We start from the raw sequence: 23,028 nt of genomic DNA on the forward strand, positions 1-23,028 counted from the left end.
TTAATCTCAAACTTGCTTCAAAATCACGTTTTAAGGTCTGAATTCAACTATTCTTCAACTCCTAATCCTGCTTCTATCATTAAATCGTGCAAAACATCATCACATTCTTACTCAAATCCAAATTCCAAGATAATATTTTCTAAAACCCCTGTTTTATTGATTTTTGAACTTAGGATTAGTTTTGATTAGTTATAGGTTGAACAAATTATCGGGCATTGATTGTTTAGTGTTTAGAAACTAGATTTTACAACAAATTTTGTCCAAAACATTCAATTTTTCAAAATTGTTTTTGAAATTCGAAATAAAAAATCGAAAATTATTGTTTTAATTGATATTTTTTATTAAATTATGTTGTTTTCATGAAAACTATACATATTATGATCTTCAAATATTATTTTCTAAATAGTTTTCAAAACTATGCCCATTAGGATTCGGTTTAGAAAACCTTGATTATTGCGGACTCGTTTGAGTTTTGGGATTGATTATATTGCATACATGTGTTTTAAATTTTCAGGTTACATATCCCATTCCGATTCATAAACCATGTCTAATCCTAAACGTCCTAGGTCATCTTCGAATCACTCTAGTCAAAACCGACTTCACATTTCCTTCCACCACAAAATCCAAACCCAAACGAAGCTAAATTAACCATCCTTAATTCTTGCTTCAAACAACCCGGTCGTCGTCAAGATGAACTATATGATAGGTTCGTTAGTCATTTCCAATCGTACAAAATTCGAGAAGAATGTATCCCTTCTATTCAAGCAATGGAGGATATTAACTTCAAGTATCTTCCTATCCTTCGATCTTGGAAGTTTGATAAATTATGCCAAATTAAGCCCATTGTCTATCAACAATTAGTCTGCATTTTCTACTCCAATGTGGTATGTGTCCAAAATGCACGTAAATTCAAAACTATAGCCATTAGATCCTACCTTTTAGGACAAACCATTTATATTGACTCGGACACAATCGCTAATGTCTTTGGTTTAGACAATAACAGAATAGATAATGAGAGAGATATTGTGGCAACTCCCTATCAATCTAAGGGTAGTGTTAGCACTTTACGATCTCACCACGAGTGATTCCTTCATTTAATGATCTCTTGGTGGTTTAGACCATCCGGAGGTAGCTACTCCTCCCTTAGGGTCATTGATTTATGGTGGATACATTGTATCCAACATAATAAGAAAATTAATTTGCCACAATTTTTTTGGTGAGCTTGTCGATACCGTAAACGCCATTCCTTCTAAAAATGTTGAAACTTTAGTTTACGATTATCTTCTTTCTAATCTATTTTATCAAACTAGGGCTTAAGATCTCGGTTGATATTCCCATCCTTCTTCAGAACCAAATTAATCTTACTTCCTTAAAGAAATCAGGATGGAAGAAGGATAAGGAAATGGGTCAATGGGTTTATCGGCCTACTGAGCAAACTCCGGGAGTTAGCTCTTCACGAGCTCCACCGGCACCGGCAGCAGAAGATGATCCGGAGCTTCAGTAACTAATGCAAGGTATCGACGATGAAGCACCCGATGACGCGCCAGCACAGCAAGAGGATCAAACGCCTCCATATTTTTGATCATTCTTAGAGTCGTTTGATCTGAGCTTTGCATCCGTGGAGTCCCATCTCACAGCTATAGAGGCTAGACAATAGGAGATGAACGATCGTTTAGATTCGCTCACACTTGAGATGCGAGCTCGAGACCCTCCTCCTCCCGATCCTCCTAGGGATTAGATCTTGTCTTTCTCTACTTTAGTTTGCTTGAATTGAACTTCGAATTAATATTTTGGATTGTTAAAACTTTTGATGTTTTTGATTGGATGTTTAAATGTTTGGATATTATGGATGTTAAATGTTTGAACTTAATATATATATTTGGTTTGTTTAAATTTTTAATCTTAATGCTTATTTCATTTTTGCATCATTTACATATTAGTTGCAATATGACCAATTTACCATTTCACAATGTTTATGAATATTGAATTATGAAACTAATGGCTAACCTCTCTCTTGATTTTGATCTTAGCAGCTTAGGCTATATTTACTTAAAATCAATTGGCTAAACTTTTCAATATCTTGTTTAAAAATGTTTTATAGAGTCTTTTTTGATTTAACAAAAAGGGGGGAGAAGATGTGTTATATTAAGGGGAAGATGTGTTATAGTAAGGGGGAGTAATTTTTCAAAAATTGATTTCAAAAATGATTTTCTTGAAAAATCTTAAAATTACTCAAATGTTTTGTTATATCAAAAGGGGGAGATTATTGAAAATATTTTGATGTTTCGATATAACAAATTAAGTATAAATGAATTTTAAGATTTTATAAATCATTTTCTAAGTATATTCGATTTAATTATTCGAATATCAAAATATTACTCCAAGTCTTTCAAAGTTTGATTTCAATCCTTACTAAAGTTTAAAATTGTGTTTTTAAACTTAAAATATTTTTAAAACAATTTTCACAAAGTATTTCGAATGAAAAACGAGCCAAATATTAATTTTTCAAAGTAGTGTACTGATGCACCATCTAATGCACTGATACACCCTTGAATAAATTAAATTTCGAATGCATTTTATGTACCGATGCATAAGGTATGCATCGATGCACTCCTGAATATTTTGAACATCGAATGCATTTTATGTATCGATGCACAGACCATGCATCGATGCAATCCAGGCTCATTTAAAATATCGAATGTATTTTATGCATCGATACACCCCTAGTGTACCGATGCACTAAGTCTTCCAACAGTCGAAATATTTTAATTTTACACATAGTGTACCGATGCACCTTGCCTATGCATCGATGCACACACGCTCCCAACTGTTTTATTAATTGATAATTACACTATAACGACTCTATTGACTTCACTAATGATCCCCAACGTTCAGAAGTGATCCAATGTGTATTTAAACAAGCTTAGAAGACATTGATCAACAACAAGAAACAACAATTGAGAGAGAATAAAAGAGAAAGCATCAAACTTCAAGTTTGAGCATTTCAAGCCCATTTTTTATTCAATATTCATTTTGCTTTCAAGAACACTTTCTGTGCTCAATTGTATTCATCTTTGAGTGTTCTTTCTTTGTTCTAGAATTGTGCAAACAAGTTACCTTGTGAGGTTTTTCTATAAGTTTGCGAAATTTGTAATCTTCTCTTTGGGAGAGAGTATTCCCAAGAATTTGGGGTATAATTCTTGAGGGAGTTGTAAGGTTACTCTTTGTCCTAAAAAAAGAACAAATTAGTGAATTTGTTGGAAAATCCTTAGTATGGATAGCTAAGGTAGTGGATAGCTAAGGTAGTGGATGTAGACTTTAGTTGAGAAAGTCGAACAACTCTAAATCGTTGTGCAAATATTTTCTATTTTCTGTAAAAGCTTCAACAAAAATTTTTTTAATTGTCAATTCACCCCCTCTTGGCTATTTCGTCGATCGATTAACTCAATAATATATTTTTAAGTTGAAATAAGATTAAAATATATATTTTAACTTAAAACAAATATATAATATATTTAATAAGTTAAGATAAAAATAAAATAGATTTTTTAATATTAAGATGTGAATTTAATTTAGTTTGTGAATTTAAATTAAATTGTGTAAATTTATGAATAAAATTTAAATTTATGAATCTATTATTAGTAACGCATACACAATTTATGAATACAATCAGTGGTGGATCCAGAAATTTACGAGTAAAGATCTAAAATTTTAGTTTTCTTTTTTTAAAATAATTGATATGTAAATTTTTTTTATATTTTTCCTTAACCCATTAAGTTAAATTTAACAATTTTCTCAAAATAATGGGGATGTATTTGACTCCTACGAGACTTATTGCATCTGCCCTTAAATAAATCTACATAAAATCAGGACCTCAAAAAAAATAACTTTCCTTTTAAGCATTAAAATCGTTCGATAAAATTTTATATATTATTTAAAATCATAAGTTCATTAAATATTTAATTTCATCCTCACATTTTTTATTTTTTTCTCAACATTTTCAATAACTCAACTCATGCCATAAATATTTCACCAGGCAATAAATGTAGTTTTTTTAATAAATAAAATAAAAATAAGTTGCTTGTCATTGTAATTAATTTTAACATTTTTAAAGTTTTTTTTCAATCATTCAAAGTCTTCCATTAATGAGTTTCGTCGTAAGCTAGCGAAATAAAACTAAACTATTTTATAATTATCGTGCCCAAAAGACATTCGCATTAAATGCGGGTGGGGTAGGCAAGAGCATTTGACACGTGGCAAATCATTTTACGCATGGAGCCTGCCTTCAATTAAATATGGTGACGTCGACATTAAGTTTTCAAAAAGCAACGTATAAATCTCTTGATGTCCAGACTTGTAAATCTATACCTTTTCTTCATATTAATAACATCAATGCTTCCTACAATGCCCCAGAAATCGAACCTATGCCTTTTTTTTCCAATTTACATGAATCAATAATTATACATTTTTTTATTAAAAAAAGATTAAAATGATGCATTGAGGTCAAGCCTAGTGTAACACCCGCAACCCTTATCCGATCCGAATACGAGTCCGAGGTGTCACATTGATATTTCAAACATTTTCTTTACAAATGACAATATATTCAAATTCATAATTCAAGAAAATGATTCTTTACATTAATTAAAAATAATTAATTTTACATAACATATTAGAGCATATTAAACTCAATTCTATTAGTGCATACCAACTATATTCAAAAGAACAAAATACCTATTAATCATTACTTTTCTTATCTGAGTTTCGTAAATGAGATGTTGACCTGTCTCGCTCCTTTGAGTTTCTTCTCTTGCTTTCCGAAATCTTTCCTCTTGGCTTCCATGCGTGAAAAAGAGAAGAGAAGAGAACTCTGGAAACTTACTTGGTTTCCCTCTTCCTTCCACGTGGTTAATATATAACCATAACATAATTAATTATTTTCTTACAAATGACCATCTTGTCCTTTTATTCATTCTTCTTTAAAATTTAATCCTACATAATATTTTCTCATATAAATTCTTGAACTATTCAATATTTCAAAATCATACCTTAAAGTTTCAAAATTTCCATTTTAGTCACTAACCCCGATTTTGGGATATTACAAATCTCCCCTCCTTTTAAGAAATTCGTCCTCGAATTTTCATTGCACATATAGATAAGCACATATAGATAAGAACATATCTTCTGATGTTCTCATGTTGCTTCTTGTACTTAATCTTTCATGTCACTGTCAGAAACTTGCTTTTCTTCCTTTAATTCTTCAACTATCTTTCTCTTGATACATCCCTCTACTTTCACTTATCATGTAGATAATAACATCAATTCTTATAACTCAAAATCATAATTCGATCAAATTCCTTATTTTATTTACAATATACATATTCTACTATTATATGTAGCTTCCTTTGGATTCACAAACTCTTCTCTTCTTTTACATACTCAGAATACACCACCACATCTAAATCCACATTTATTCTCATACACCATGTACTTTCCATTGTTCAAACTCAACATTATAACTTCTTTTGTCTTATAAACTGATCACCAATGTACCCATTTTTAAACTCTTCTACAAGTTCTCACCACATCATTAATTGTAACACCCCAACCCGTATCCGACCCGAATACGAGTCTGAGGTGTTACATTGACTTTTCAAACATTTTCTTTACAAATGACAAAATGTATTCAAATTCATAATTCAAGAAAACGATTATTTACATTAATTAAAAATAATTAATTTTACAAAACATATCAGAACGTATTCAACTCAATTATATTAGTACATGCCAACTATATTTAAAAGAACAAAATACCTATTAATCATTACTTTTCTTATCTGAATTTCGTAAAGGATATGATGACTTATCTTGCTCCTCTGAGTTTCTTCTCTTGCTTTTCAAAACCTTTGCTCTTGGCTTCCACGCGTGAAAAAGAGAGGAGAAGAAGAGAACTCTGAAAACTCACTTGGTTTCATCTTCCTTCCACATGATTAATATATAACCATAACATAATTAATTATTTCCTTACAAATGGCCATCTTGTCCTTCTATTCCTCCTCCTTTAAAATTTAATCCTACACAATATTTTCTCATATAAATCCTTAATCTATTTAATCTTTCAAAATCATACCTTAAAGTTTTAAAATTTCCATTTTAGTCACTAGCCTCGATTTTGGGATATTACACCTAGGCTTCTTCATAGGCAGTGAAGAAGATGGAACAAAAGAATTACAGCGAGGACACCTTGGATTCGTATTGGAAGCTATGACATATAGCAAGCAACCGGGACATGCAGCTGCAAACATTCTCGGCGTCGTCGTCTTCACCGTAAGCAACGGCAGTGACGGCAGTGGTGAAGATGAACGTTTTTTCATGGTTCCTTTTTCTGCTCTTTCCAGGGCGTATTTGACCTTGTCCAGTGTGCAGAAGCTTTGGTAAAGGCTTGGTGTCGAACAAGATTGGAGCTTTAAGTCGAGTGAAGTTGTCATTTATTCTAAAATCGAAGTATAATTAATCATCGTTATACCATCAATCACTATCTCCACTAAAATCAAAATGAACGAACTATCAACAACTAGACTAACTCATTTATTCTAACATATATTATGGAGATAATTTTATAGAATAATAGGGCCAAAATGTAATAGGCAATATCATGTACAAAAAAATTAAAGATTCAAAAAGTTGAACTTGTGGACACGAAAGAGATGATATTATGGAGAAGTAGGGCCAAAATTTATGTAACTCTTAACGTACGATTAGAAAATCAAGAAATACATATCTAACATTAAATAGAGCAGAAGAAAGTCTTCGAAAAAAAATATTGGCTTTGAATCAATAAAGATGGCGCTGTATAATAAAATCAACTCAATTTCGGTTTTATTTTTTATTTCTTTAATATATTAAGCTATTATGATCTCATATTCAAATGAACAAATTATTTAATGAATTCATATTATTTTCTGGGTAAATTGTACAATAGTCCCCGAACTTTTAGGGCGTTTATATTTTGGTCACCCGACTTTTGACAATTGCAATATAATCATCAAATTTTTAATTCGTTTTCATTTTGATCTCTGTCATTATATCCTATTAGTTTTTGTTGATGTATCACTTAACCCCGTTAACTTTCTGATGTGACATCAACAATTCCTTCTTCTTCCTTCTTCATTCCTTCCTTCTTCTAACAACCCCGTTAACTCTCTGCTAAATGCAGTCTCGCTTTGACCGATCTATATGCCAGAAATAAGATCACGTATTAGATATTTTCTGCAATAAAAAATGCTTAAATAACCATAAAACCTAAATACGACACAATAGAAAAGAATTTTATGGTTTTGATGTTTATGTGCTGCATAAAGGAACCATACGACACAATAGAAAAGCAAATTACCATAGGTTTCCTCCATAGAGACTCAAATGCACCATAACACATTGAATGATGATCAGTAAATTACATATTGTTTTTGCTAAACCAGTGCAATAAATAGTAAAGTAACAATACTAAGGTGCACAGAAACATAGAACAAACTAAAATTGAAAGAGTAAAACAACATTATTTCTTTCTTTTTCTTGCACTTAGAATGTGTTTACCGCATGTCATCATCATCAGCTAACCTTTAACATAAGACCAAGGAAAGTGGGATCCCATCCACTTCCACTGATATGCAAAGACTCCAGTTATAGAATAGTCTTTTTGTTGATGAGTCCATTTAACCGCAAATAAGAAAAACACATTCTCTCAAATGGATATGCATCAAAGATACAACTATGCTTGAGGATGTTTGCATTCCACCAGGCAGCATAGGAACAACAAACCATCTAATATACATAAAAAATGATAAACTATGACCTAATTCTTCCTTGACCCTATTACTTAATGCTGCTTCCAAAACCATGTTATCCTTCTATTAAATTTATTCCCCTTTTCAAATGCACGAGATTAAAGCCAGAAGAAGTGGCTAATAATTTTACAAAATAAAATTGATTGACTCTGCAATGTTAACAAGCATTGTTCTATTTCTCTCTCTTTGGCGATCCATATACCACGTCAGAAGGAAGAATGAAGTAAGGAAGAAGGAAAAGAAGGAAAAGAAGGAAAAGAAGGAAGAAAGAAGGAAGAAGAAGAATAAATTGTTGTTGCCACATCAAAAAATTAACGGGTTAAGTATCACGTCAGCAAAAACCAACGGAAGGTAACGGTAAGGACCAAAATGAAAACAAATTAAAAGTTTGATGATTGTATTGTAAGTTTCAAAAGTTGGTGACCAAAATGCAAATACCCTAAAAGTTTGTGGACTATTTCTATAGTTTACTCTTATTTTTTTAATTGGCTACCCTGTTTTATTTACCTACAACCGATAACGATTGGAGTGGTACTATAGGACTTTTCAATGCAATCAAAGTCTAAACGATAGGCAATTAATCGAATTAGTCCTTTTTTATCTTTTAATTTTATCAATCAGACTACTAACAATTAATATTTAACGAAAATTGTGATATGATATTTAAATCATTTGGTATAATTACACATTTAATCACCGATACTTACATTTTATATTAATCTGGTCCTACTTTTAATAAATTAAAATAAATTTTATCATCAAATAAGATAAAGTCGTATGTTATCTGTGGTTAAAAGAAAATGAAACACATAAGTGTATGCACAGGGCTTCAAACCTAGGAACAATGCATACTAATGGTAGTATTCAACCACTAAGCTATGTTGAACTTTTTGTTAAATGAATACAATATATAGTATATATTATGAATTATTGTATAAATTATTAATATTTTATATATTTAAATTTATATTTATATTTTAACATTAAAAATATTTTATTTTTATCTTATATATATTTTATTTTCATTTTAACTTAAAATATATATTTTATTTTTATTTTTATTTAAAAATATATTTTAGTCTTATTTTAGCTTCAAAATATATTTTAATATTATTTTAGCTATTTTTTATTTTTATCTTAACTTATGAAATATATTTTACTTTTATTTTAATTTTATATATTTTTAAAACTAAATATAAGAATAATATATATTTTTAAGTTAAAATAAGATTAAAGTATATTTTTTAATTTAAAAAAAATATAAAATATATTTAATAAGTTAAGATAAAATAAAATATATTTTTAATGTTAAGATGTGAATTTAATTTATTTTGTGAATTTAAATCAAAATATGTGAAATATTAGGAATTTACACAATAATACATAATATATACCCTATATTGTATGCATTTGACTCTGAATTCAATTTAGCTCAGTGGTTGAGCATTGTTGTATGGATCAGAATGTTGGGCTATCAAGAAGGAACACGTAAGGAGGATGGAGGCCGCAGAAATGAGAATGCTTTGATGGGCATCTGGTAGGACTCTGTGGGACATGACACCAAACTTTGCTATTAGGATGTCCATAGGGGTGGTGTCTGTATCCGAAAAATTGAGGGAGGGAAGACTACGGTGGTTTGGGCATGTCCTTAGTGGACATCCATCGGATGCGGTCAGGAGGGTAGAGTCGATTACAGTCGACGGTGCCAGAAGGAGAGGACGACCAAGGCGGAAGTGGGAAGACTGCTTGAGATCTGATTTTAAAGATTTAGCCCTTATCGAGGACATGACCTCTGATAGGAAAGTTTGGAGACTTAAGACCAGGGTAGCCGAGTAGTGCGGGTAACATCCATAGGGTGTATCATCTCTGTCTTCTTTTAATGCCTTTATAGTAATTTCCATGACTTCTACTTTTTATACGTTTCTGTCATTGGAATTTATGAATGCTTAGAACTAGGGTAGCGGATTAGTGTTGCCTTAGTTTAGGTTTTAACACATTTGACTTTATGCCTTCTCGTAGCTTGCTATCGTTGATTTCTGTGTATCCTTCTCTTCATGTTTCGTCTTTTAAATTTAGCCAGATCTTACGTTTCTGTCTATATGTAGAGATTTTTAGGCAAAGATTTATTTGCAGAGATATCTTCCCATTACAGATGCACATATGAAGACTGCATATGAAGATTGTTCAACTATGTATTTATTTATTTATTTATACATGCGTTGCATTTTATCTTTATTTTTAATTTTTTGACTGTCGGAGGTCTTCCACGGAAGCTGCTCTCAGCCTGACGTTGGGGGTAGCCTACTACCCTACCTCCCCCTTACCCCATTGCATATGTGAATAGAGATTTGTTGTTGTTGTTGTTGAGCACTACCATTAGCATGCATAGTTCCCAAGTTCAAACCCTCTGTGTATGCACTTATTGTGTGCTTCATTTTCTTTATGATTGGTAAAATGTATATTGAATTAAAAATATAATTAATTTCCCAATTAGATGGTGACACATGGTTTCATCTGATTCGATGATAAAATTTATTTTAATTTATTAAAATTAGGATCAAATTAATATAATATGTAACTATCGATGATTGAATGTGTAATTATCACCATTTCCGTTAAATGTTAACAATTAGTAGTCTGATTGAATATAATTAAATAATTAAGTGGACTAATTAATAAAATTAAAAGATCAATAGTAAAAGTAAAAGAACTAAATAATTGAGTGATCAATGATATAATCTACCTTTTTTTAATTGAATGGTGTTCCGAGATCGATAAATTAAATATTTTTATATTAATATATTAATTTTGATTTAAGATTGAATTTAGAGTCAGATTGTAAACGGAGTAAGTTACCATGGTATTCTTCTAATAAGGATTTTTGAAGAGTAAGTCATATTAAATTTAGAAATATTTACATGAAAAACATTCTTAACCCACAATGACTTATTTATATAATTATATATACTTTTCATTAGTCTATAATAATTAAAAAATAATATTTTTTAACAACATCTATTATAAATAACGCATACACAATTTATGAATACAATCAATGGTGGATCAAAAAATTTAAGATTAAAGATCGAAAATTTAATTTTATTTTTAAAAAATAATTGGTATGTAATTTTTTTTATTTTTTTAAACACATTAAGTTAAATTTAACTATTTTCCTAAAATAATGGGGATGCATTTGGATCTTATGGGGGCTTATTGCATCCGCCCTTGAATACAACTACATAAAATCATGATCTCAAAAGAAAATAATATTTTTTTAATCATTAAAATCATTGGATAAATTTTTATATATTATTTAAAATCTTAAATTCATTAAATATTTGATTTCATCCTCACATTTTTCTCTCTCAACATTTTCAATAACTCAACTCATGTCATAAATATTTCACCAGGCACATAAATTTAGTTTTTTAAATAAATAAAATAAAAATAAGTTGCTTGTCATGCTTGTCATTATAATTAATTTTAACATTTTTTAAAGTTTTTTCCCCTTCATCATTCAAAGTCTTCCATTAATGAGTTTCGTCGTAAGCTAGCGAAATAAAACCAAACTCTTTTATAATTATCGTGCCCAAACGTCATCTGCATTAAATGCGGGTGGGGTAGGCAAGAACATTTGACACGTGGCAAATCATTTTACGCATGGAGCCTACCTTCAATTAACTATGGTGACGTGGACATTATGTTTTCAAAAAGCAACATATAAATTTCTTGATGTCCAGACTTGTAAATCTATACTGGCACTGCGTATATCTTTTTTTATTTACATTTAATTAATACGTGTGTTGAGTGTATTCTGGTATTAATTAAGGTGTTATTTATTATTGTTTATTAAATTAAATAAGGGTGAAGTACACAAATGGTCCCTGATTATTGAGTGATACTTTGTTGAATCTCCTAATTACTAAAAATTATAAAATGATCCTTCAATTATTGAATTGTAACACCCCGACCCGTACCTGACCCGGATACGAATCTGAGATGCCACATTAACTTTTAAACTCTTTGAGAATTTAACTAAATTTTGACTTTTCTTGTAAAAATTGAAAACACATTTACAAAACATATTAGAGCATTTACAATTTAAAACATTATTAGTACATGCCAACAACATTTCAAATTAAAACTTATGCAATTTAAATTTCTCTCTGATCTAATAATTCTCACCAGTACGTTGTTCTTCCCTTACTTATTCAACTTACTCCTCGAAGTTCGTGGATCTTACGTGTGAAAATAATCACACGTTAAGTTTATGACTTAGTGAGGCATTATGAGCTATATAAAATCATAAAACATTTATTTAAACATTTCATAGAAAAATACTTGATATGAAAATCAATTCACGTTTCATAATTACATTTACGTTTTAAGAACTACATATACAATTATACACTTTTCATTCTATATCAATTTGTTTAATTCATATTCATTGGTTTATTTAGCCCATCGTATACCACTAAGAAATCAAGGTATGCGAGTACAATGAAGTTGTGCATTAATGCAGTCAACACTGCTCATAGAAATTGCATCGAAGTGCCACGGAATTTGTCCCGAAGGACCACGTAAAATTTATCCCCAAGGATCGCATAGATTTATCCTGAATGACCACATAAAATTATCCCGAAGGACCGCGTAGAACCCTCGACTCTTGACAAACCAACTATACCCCTAATTCTCATAAATATAGTTTGGGATTGTTCCATATAATTATTTTTTCATTTCATTATTCAAAGTGTGTCTTATTCATGTAAAGCATATTCACATAGATATTTTCACGTGAAACATTTTCATTTAGAACATTTTTATATAAACATATTCACATGTTATTTCCACGTAGAAAACCTTTACATAGATATCACATAGTATTATATTTAAATCCATATATCATTTCATATTAAATTTCATAAAAATATATATCAAAATATCAGAAAATATCATATATTAATTCAAATAATTTACATTAACAAACTTTCAAGATTTGGCTCTTCACAACCAAATTATTCACAATTTATTTATCAAAGCATGATAAAAGTGTTTTATAGTAAAATTCAAAGCATTTCTTTCAAAACATTTGAGGTTGACTCATCACGAGTCTTCCCCTTTTTATATTTAAAAGTATAGTAAAATGCACTCAACTTTGCCTCACATAAGTCCTAAGCAGACATCCTTTCACTGTAGCTTACTAACTTTACACGTCCATTCGTTTAACACTTGCTTTCAATCAAATCTACACATTTAATATGACTCGTGAATATCAGAGCTCAATTACATCGAACCAATTAACTTTTACTTAAACAAAATGAAGCACCAAATTTAACATTTCAGACTTAGTAGTATCGATACTCTTCCTGCAGTACCGATACTTTTCTTCTATGATACCGATACCCACTTCGGTATCGATACCATTTTGGCCTTTTGGAAATCATATTTCAATTTCAGTATCGAGACCTTCCTATTGGTATCGATACCTTCACATCAGTATTGATACCTTCACATCAGTATCGATACCTTCACATCAGTATCGATACTACTTCAATCAGTATAGATATTGTTCATCGTATTCCTACTCTTTCCTTCAATTTAACCTTATAGTATCGGTAATGTTCTTTCAGTACCGATACCCTTACCCATAATTCATCTATTTCACTTCGAAAATTTACCCAATTTCACTTAAATCTCATACGTAGACTCCATTCACGCCTTTAAACTCATTTACACTTATAATCACTAACTTATATCCATTAAAACCCCTTTAACACCTCAATTTCTCTATAAAACTCTTGAAATTAAAATCATATAAATTCTTCAAACGTGTTCTTAATCCTTTCTAACACTTCTTACCCTTTAATTAAACCTCTGACAAGTCAAATATATCTTAAAAACCCAAAAACAATCAATTTAAATCAATTCTCTTAAAAAAACCATTTTATTAAATCACCCTTAAATTCTTAATCTCTTAGTTTCAACTTATGTTTAAGCTTTATTAAGCTTCTATATCACCCAAAGAACCAAAACCAAATCAGAAATGAAAGAAACAATCAACTTTGAAATCTCTTACCTTAGCATGGAGGTTCACGGGGAAGAGGAGAAGAGAAGAGCAAGCTTCCAGAGTTTTCCTTTCTTTCTTTCTCCCTTGATCACATGTTAAATAACCCTTAAAATGAATTTTTAATTCATTTCTTGTCAAAAGACCATTTTACCATTCAATCAATCCTTCAAACTTTGATAATAAGTCCTAAACAATAAATCCCAAAATTAATCCTTGAACTTTTCAATTTATCAAAAGATAACCAATAACTTTTAAATCCTTACATTTTAGTCACTAAAATGATGTTTGGAATATTACAAGAATATTATATTCTTGAGTCTCACTATTATTAAAAAGTTAAAAATGATCACTCGACTATTTATATGTTCTAAACTTATCATTTTCCATTAAAAAATTAGCGATTATCTGAACTAGACGTTAACTTGTTGATTGAGATATGGTAAAATCTAATCCCATAACCACTTTGTTGGGATTTTCAGAAGCTCGAATCGATAACCGGAAAGATTTGCAAAGAAGGGTCGGAACGGTTTTTGTGTTTAGGGAGTAAGGAGATTGAAAGATAGAGAATTGCACAACGATTTATAGTGGTTCGACTTCTCAACCAAGTCTACATCCACTACCGTAGCTCCTCACCAAGGATTTTCCAACAAATTCACTAATTTGTTCTTTCTTTTTAAGGACAAAGAGATAACTTTTACAACTCCTTAGTTTTTCACGGGATAAACTAGAACCTTTCCCTAGCTTTTACACGGGCTAAGCTAGAACATTTCCCTTTTACAAAAGGATAAAAGAAGTAAACAAATAAACCTCTCAAAGGTAGGTGTTTACAAGAATTAAGCTAACAAGAACAAATATTTACAAGAGAGAATGAAAATAAGAATGAAAAATTTCTTATCTTGTGTTTGATTGCTTGGATAGTTGTTCTCATTCTTCTTCAAGTGTCATCAGCTTGTATTTATAGCTTGGAATGAGTTTGAAGTCGTATATAACCATTGGGGAGGTTTTGGAGCCGTTTGGGGATTATTTTTCTACAAAAATAGGTTGCCCAAAACAGAGTGTATCGGTACACTATCAAGGTGTATCGATACCCCTTCATTAAATTCAAATTTTATGATCGTTGGGTTGTGTGAACAGTGAGTGTATCGGTACACTGTAGCAGTGCATCGATACACCTTTTACATTCGATATTTTTTAGCATTGGTAATGTTCATTACTGTTCACACAGTATTGGTACTGTTTATCAAAACATTTTGTGCTCAATTTCAAATTAAATGGACTTTGAATTATTTTTGAAACCTTTTAAAAACTTTGAATAAATTCAATTCAAGTCCAAAAACATTTTACCTTTAAATTGTTATATCAAAACATAGTTCAACAATCTCCCCCTTTTTGATATAACAAAACATTTGAAAAATTATTTTTGGTAAAACTCCTTAATAAAATATTTAATGAAAAATTTACTAATTGTTGGAAAATATGTGAAAATGATCAGCTCCCCTTTTTTCATTAAGAAATTGAATTTTTCAAACGATACTTCTCCCCCTTTTTGTTATATAAAAAATAATTCAATTTTTAAAGTTCTAAAATAACATATGGAGAGTAAGTGTTAAATTGTATCTTAAAATCATTTGAAAAATCAAAGTTCCCCCCTCAAAAAGTGCATTCCAAACAAAATTTAGCTTTAAAAACTTGACACTTAAACAAAATTGAATTTCAACAAAGAATAACACACATGTTAGTAGCACATGAAATTCAATATATCCAAGTCTAAAATACTTTATGCAATATCAATTGTTGAAATTAAGTGCATACGCATAAAGTTTTCTAAAAATGTCATGCATTTGAAAATTTTTGACATCAATTGTTAGAGATATATCATTTTCATTTAAACCACATCCATAAACATTCAAATTTAGGTCAAAAATTTAAAATTTGTAAAATCAAAGTATTTAAAAAAGTTAATATCAATTGTTAGAGAGATATCATTTGCATTTAAAAACAATTTTAGCCAAAATTCATTATGATGAACTAAAATTTATGAAAAATTTAAAATGTTCATCACAATTTCCTCTTAACATACATGAGATTAAAAAAAACATAATTATTTAAAATCAAAACTCATGCATGCTTAAACCAAAATGAGCAACCAAATAATCAAAAAAAATCAAAAGTATTAAGCTTAAAGGTTACCCATTTCATTTTCATGTGTGGCTAAAGCATCTTGATTTCTTCATATTCATCACCATTGCTCCCACACACCTACAAGAGACATTTAAGTAGATTTCGGTATCCAAATTGCTTTGGATCCTTGAACGTTAGTTTCAATGCCCCTTGTTCCCTTAGGAACCCATACTTGTCTAATTTTAAAATGTTTTCCTTTCTTCAAAGGATAAGTATGTTCCTTATGACCATGGTAATGGCAATGTGAGCATTTTGCCATTTTTAAACATAATAAGTTGTTTTTAGAAATTAATTCTTTTTATTTTGTTAAGCTTTCAAGCTTAACTTCTAAATCAAAATTTTCTTTTTCTAAATCATTGATTTTGACTTTTGAAAGTTCTAAATCATTTTTCAAAATTTCATTTTGATTTTCAAAATCAACTTTTTCTTTCAAAATTAACTTATTTTCAATTTTAAGTTTTGAAATTAATTTCTTATATTTGGAATTCATGGTCTTAAATCTCAAATACAACTTATTATAAGCATCTTGTAACTCATCAAAAGAATATGAATTAAATTCATTTGAGTTAGTAGATACCTCGGGCTCTTCACAAGCCATTAAAGACACCATCTTTGTTGGTTCTTCTTTCTTGTTTCCATGGATTTCCTCGAGCTTATTCCAAAGCTCCTTGGCACTTGAACACGAAGAAACTCCTTCATAGGTTTCAGGACCAAATGCACAAAACACCATATGCATGGCCTTGGCATTTTGTTGAGCTTTCTTCTGTTCTTGGTCACTCCTCTTCTTCTCCTTCTTCTTTGGAGAAGAGTATCCGCTCTCGATCATCTCCCATGCATCAAGATCATTGGCTTGGATAAATAACTTCATTAATTTCTTCCAATGACAGTAGTTGGCTCCATTGAAGTATAGAGGCTTGTCGGTTGATAGGGAGTCTTCCATGTTGAACGAGCCGGAGGTGGAAGCCATTTTCTCGGTTGTGTCAGGAATTGGTAGAGCTCATTCTAGGATCGTCTCGAGGATGTTAAACCTTCTAACGAGTTAAGCTCTGATGCCAATTGTTGGGATTTTCGGAAGCTCGAATCGATAACCAGAACCATTTGCAAAGAGGGGTCAGAACGGTTTTTGTGTTTAGGGAGTAAGGAGATTGAAAGATAGAGAATTGCACAATGATTTATAGTGGTTCGACTTCTCAACCAAGTATACATCCACTACCTTAGCTCCTCACCAAGGATTTTCCAACAAATTCACTAATTTGTTCTTTCTTTTTAAGGACAAAGAGATAACTTTTACAACTCCTTAGTTTTTCACGGGATAAACTAGAACCTTTCCCTAGCTTTTACACGGGCTAAGCTAAAACCTTTACCTTTTACAAAAGGATAAAAGAAGTAAACAAATAAACCTCTCAAAGGTAGGTGTTTACAAAAATTAAGCTCACAAGAACAAATATTTACAAGAGAGAATGAAAATAAGAATGAAAAACTTCTTATCTTGTGTTTGATTGCTTGGATAGTTGTTCTCATTCTTCTTCAAGTGTCATCAGCTTGTATTTATAGCTTGGAATGAGTTTGAAGTCGTATATAACCATTGGGGAGGTTTTGGAGCCGTTTGGGGATTATTTTTCTACAAAAATAGGCTGCCCAAAACAGAGTGTATCGGTACACTATCAAGGTGTATCGATACCCCTTCATTAAATTCAAATTTTATGACTGTTGGGCTGTGTGAACAGTGAGTGTATCGGTACACTGTAGCAATGCATCGGTACACCTTTTACATTCGATATTTTTTAGCATTGGTAATGTTCATTATTGTTCACACAATATCGGTATTGTTCACCAAAACATTTTGTGCTCAATTTCAAATTAAATGGACTTTGAATTATTTTTGAAACCTTTTAAAAACTTTGAATAAATTCAATTCAAGTCCAAAAACATTTTGCCTTTAAATTGTTATATCAAAACATAGTTCAACACATTTTGTATTGTATTTTATATACTAACTCTTTATTTTTATTATGTCGGCGAGTTAGTGCTTAATGCATTATATTGTTGAGTTAGCGCCTAAAAGAAAAGATGGTACCAATAGACATCATTAAAATAAAAATTTAAATATGTTCGATCCATTTATGTTTACGAACAAACTCATTTATCACGAGTTTTCTTACCTAATTTTTCTTTTCCTTCTATACTTTTATATTTTAAATATCGATAAAGGTAAGATCAAATTGAACACTAGAATGAACTTTGAAATTTAAACGGTGAAATTTTGGAAATTTAAGGACTAATGAAATAGCTTCACCAACATGTTTTATAAACCCTAAATGAACTTATTAATAAATACCGAATGAATATATTAACAAATATAAAAATGAATATGTTCGCGAACATTAAATAAACATGCTTACTGACGATAAACAAATTGAATACAAATAACCTTTAAAATAAACAAACAAACTCGATTTTAAAATTTTAAATTAACACCAATAAAATAAATATTTTTAGAAATAAACAAACGGACATAAATATCTCCTTATTCATTCAAATCCAACTCATTTACACCCTCACTCTTAATACTCTTATTATATACATGCCTATTACCATATATAGATGCCTTCATCACCATTTCACCGTTTACATGCCTGCAACTTGTGCTGAGTATTACACTTGAAGAACTCAACATCCAAAAGGTAAATGTTTTAATGTCAAATCTAAAGAATAGTAAATTTATTCATTTAATTCACCAAAAAAAGTTACTGTTAGTAAATACTAGACACCCTTATCCGCCAAAATTTGATTAGACTAAATAAAATATCATTTTCTGTTCATAATTGCAATATTACACAAATCTAAAGAAAATATCAAATATGAAGAAAAACTGTATTAATAACATCAGTACTTCCTACAATGCCCCAGAAATCGAACCCATGCCTTTTTTTTTCCCCAATTTACATGAATCAATAATTATACATTTTTTATTAAAAAAAGATTAAAATGATGCATTGAGGTCAAGCCTAGGCTTCTTCATAGGCAGTGAAGAAGATGGAACAAAAGAATTACAGCGAGGACACCTTGGATTCGTATTGGAAGCTATGACATACAGCAAGCAACCGGGACATGCAGCTGCAAACATTCTCGGCGTCGTCAGAAAAGACGTCGTCTTCGCCGTAAGCGGCGGCGGTGACGGCAGTGGTGAAGATGAACGTTTTTTCATGGTTCCTTTTTCTGCTCTTTCCAGGGCGTATTTGACCTTGTCCAGTGTGCAGACGCTTTGGTAAAGGCTTTGGGTCGAACAGATTGGAGCTTCAAGTCGAGTGAAGTTGTCATTTCGTCGAACAGGTTGATTGGTGGAAAGTTCAAGTCTTGAAGCTTCGAATCTTTTAGGAAATCCGTCAATGGATTCTTGGTTTTCCCATCTGATAATGGCGACTTTGGTGATGACGAACTGCACTTTTGTGCCTCTATTCCCCCCTGCATGGTGACAAACAAAAAAGTAAAATAAAAAGAGAAGCTCAGATCATGAACTGCAGAGAAAATGAGAAAGAGAGCAGAATATATAAGCAAAAACCCAGAATTAAATTCAACATTAAATGGTGAAGCAAACTAGTTGTGAACTGAAAACAACAGTGCATAGAGACTTAAATTGACATAAATGAGTTCTTGGGATTTGTTACAAAGAAAACAAAAGGTTGAAATTTTCACCTCAAATTCAAGATCTGCTTTAGCTTTTGACAGATTTCCCAGCAAATCTTTGGTAACCAAAATCCCAGAATTCCCAGTATGAATATTGTTCTGGGATTGTTCCAATGAACTACTCACCCGTGCTGTCATTTCCGAGAGAGAGAGAGAGAGGAAACTTCAGATATGAATAGAGAATCAAGGTAGGAGAAGGAGAATTAGGATAAGTTTCTTAGGATTAATTTAATAAGAGTCTGCTTGATGGATATTATGGTCAAATTTATTAGCATTTAAAAGGATTTGGATGATATATGACATCTTCATTCATGACTGTTCAACAATGTTGAATTAAATGGTGGTGTAGATATGAACCAAAGAATGATGAAAAAAAGACCAGAGCGCATTAATAGCGCCATTAATGCAATTTGTACTGTTTTGTTTAAAGAGCTGCCATTTGGGTGAGGGAAAACTCTCTTTTCTTCCTCTTTTTTATTTTATTTTTCAGGTTTGCCCATCAAAGAAAGTCTTCTAGCACATTTTATAGGCTAAAAGAACTTTTAGTCCCCTGAATTTAGTAACTATTTCAATTTCATCCATAGAATTTTTTAGTTGATTAATGTGTACAATGAAGTTTAAGAACATTAACTAGATAAGAATAAAATGGTGGTGGAGGTGAACCTATAAAATGATCTCAGTGGTAAAAGAGAAGGTTGTTCTTTTAAAAGATCATGGATTCTAGCAGTTTATCTGTAGGATATGTGTACGTTGTCAATACTTTTTATTTTTAATGAAATACCCATAATTAGATGAAAATTATTAGTTCAATGATAATTAACGCTTTTTGTCGATGTGACAAATCCTATATTTCCAGTAATCACCTTAGGCATGTGACATATGTCTTTCCAGCCGTATTAATATTTCAAATTTATTACATTAGCAGTTGATAGTTAGTCAAGTAACATTTTTCATTCAATGAGAGACATTTCTCCCAAAAAGAAATATTAAAGATCAAAATGTTCCAAAAAGACAAAGGCCAAAATAACTATGAATAAAAAATAAGGACTAAAATAACTACGCAATCAAACATTATATAATAATCATTAAACTTATAAAAAATTTACAAAATAATTACCAAATTATAAAATTTATTATTATTTGTAATGTTGCAGAAACTATTTTGTGACTTTTTATATATATTTAATGATATTGTTTTGAATTAATCATTGATATCCGATCTATTGACCGACTAATCTAGATTGGATACTGTAGAGGCGAGGGCGACCCTCCCAATCCAATTTGCTCCATTTGCAAACGTCAAGATTCGAACCCCTGACCTTACTTAAGGGACCTAGTGCCTCATCCCACTAGATCAACTGGTTGTTGGTTATATTAAATGATATTTTAATAACACTTGAAAGTTAAATGATCGGAAATATTATTTTGACATAGTTTAGCAACATGTGTTATAGTTTATTCAATAAATTATCAAAACCTTCAAGGCCTAAAAACTGAGTTTACCCCTTTTTTCTTGGCTTTTAAAAGACTGTCACGGTATGCGCATAAAGCACGCAATCCCATTAAAACGCATTCGATGTGGGATAAGGCTATTTTTTATTTTGCATATAATAGGAGGGGAGAATTCAAGGCGCTAATAAATGATAGATCCTTTTTGACACATTCAAATATGATAACCAAAATTGCGTTGAAATTCTCATTAATTATTATATTTTAATGTTGCGTAGCTTTGATTGTGTTAATGAAGAATCACACGTCTCAAAACATTTAATTTTTTTTCATCTAATAAGGGTTTTAATTACTCTTAATTAGTTGAGATATTTGACCTAATAACGAGCATTACAATAAGAATTTTGTTTAACCTTTATATGAGTTTTAGAGTCAACCATTTGGTGTTTTGAACGAGGGTGTGAAAATTGAGATTAGATTAATATTAGTTGTACGAACGAAGTCAATTCAGTAATAAAGTAATTATTGTTATTTTTTTATGTCTCGAGTTTGAGCAAAAAAATGTCAGAGATATGAGAGTTAAATGTCAAATGATTGAGAATTATCTTTGAACATATTAATATTAGTTGATAAGATTAAAATGAAAAATGAAAAGTGTTTGTATACATAAAACATTTTTATTTTTATTTAATAAAGATAATTGAGTTGAAGCTAGACTCACAAATTAAAACAAAATTTTGGTGAAAATATCAAGAAATTGTAAAGAATATGTTGTGTGGGGATTTAGTGGTAGAAATAATGAACCGACAGTCTTAAGCAACAAATTTTCAGCCTTCGTTTGGGGCACTAAAGTACTCACCAGATGTCAGTGGGCTCCCCAAATAAGAGCACTTTGTGTGTGTGTATACACACATACGTATGATCTTAAATTTATGTATAAAACATTAAACGTATGATCTTAAATTTATGTATAAAACTTTAAACGTATGATCTTAAATTTATGTATTAAACTTGAAATTTGATTTTATAATCATCAAAATTTTAATATAAATAACTTTTTAAAAATTGTTGAGAATTTCGTGGTTTGGTTAACAGAACAAGATTTCATTTGGAAGTAAGATCATTAAAATGTTGTATTATCTCGATAATTTTATATTACATTGTTTGATTTGTTTAGCAATGTTATTTATAATTTTGAGTAAAGCATGAAGAATGAGAATTGAGAAAGATTTATATCAAAAGAATTCATTATTCTAGAGGTATTCTGGAACTAAGTGATAGGAATTATAAAATACCTAAGAATTTAGAGATAATAACATTCATATCATTTTAATCAAAAATTGTTAGTATTAATAATAAATCATTACCTAATTAATATCTTTTTTTCGTGAAATAAACGTATAAATAAAATTTTAAAAAAGTATTCATCTTGATAATGATTTTTTTTTTGTGAATTAAACGTAAAAATATAATTTCAAAAAAAATATTTATCTCAATTATGTTTGTTAAAAGGACTAAATCAAATCTACTATGTTTTACCCAAAACCTTAGTAGGGCTCACCGAATTGAGTCTACATACTTGCAACAAATTAAAAATATGAATAATCACATTTAAATGTTAATGTAACGCCCCGAATTTTGGGTTAGGAGTTTTGGGCTAACCCGAGATGCACTTTGGACAAGTTCTTTAGCTTGTAGGAAGCCTTGACCCCAAAACAAGTGAAATTGGGCTTGGTTTGAGCCCAATAATGGTTAATAGGGACATTTTTAGTTTGTAGCCAAAATCAAGATGATGAAGGAAGT

At 30.4% G+C, this 23,028-nt stretch overlaps 1 protein-coding gene across 3 annotated transcripts; it reads right to left on the bottom strand.

The window, feature by feature from the left end:
* Positions 1 to 4,438: 4,438 nt before the first annotated feature.
* On the bottom strand, positions 4,439 to 19,996 carry LOC120121261. 3 transcript variants are annotated; one of them, XM_039140663.1, is made up of 4 exons: positions 19,786 to 19,986; positions 19,411 to 19,554; positions 6,184 to 6,485; positions 4,439 to 4,509 (listed from the first exon to the last, which is right to left on the bottom strand). In XM_039140663.1, the coding sequence occupies exons 1-4, from the start codon at positions 19,912 to 19,914 to the stop codon at positions 4,485 to 4,487; spliced, it is 600 nt and encodes a 199-aa protein (XP_038996594.1). In that variant the 5' UTR covers positions 19,915 to 19,986; the 3' UTR covers positions 4,439 to 4,484. The 3 variants fall into 3 exon arrangements, with proteins under 3 accessions (XP_038996594.1, XP_038996595.1, XP_038996593.1); XM_039140664.1 differs by having other exon boundaries at positions 19,411 to 19,558; positions 19,786 to 19,984; XM_039140662.1 differs by lacking the exons at positions 4,439 to 4,509; positions 6,184 to 6,485 and having other exon boundaries at positions 19,028 to 19,558; positions 19,786 to 19,996.
* Between the last annotated feature and the right edge of the window lie 3,032 nt (positions 19,997 to 23,028).

Source organism: Hibiscus syriacus, unplaced genomic scaffold (genome assembly GCF_006381635.1).
Source record: "Hibiscus syriacus cultivar Baekdansim isolate YM2019G1 unplaced genomic scaffold, ASM638163v2 tig00110365_pilon, whole genome shotgun sequence".
Classification (NCBI taxonomy): Eukaryota; Viridiplantae; Streptophyta; class Magnoliopsida; order Malvales; family Malvaceae; genus Hibiscus; species Hibiscus syriacus.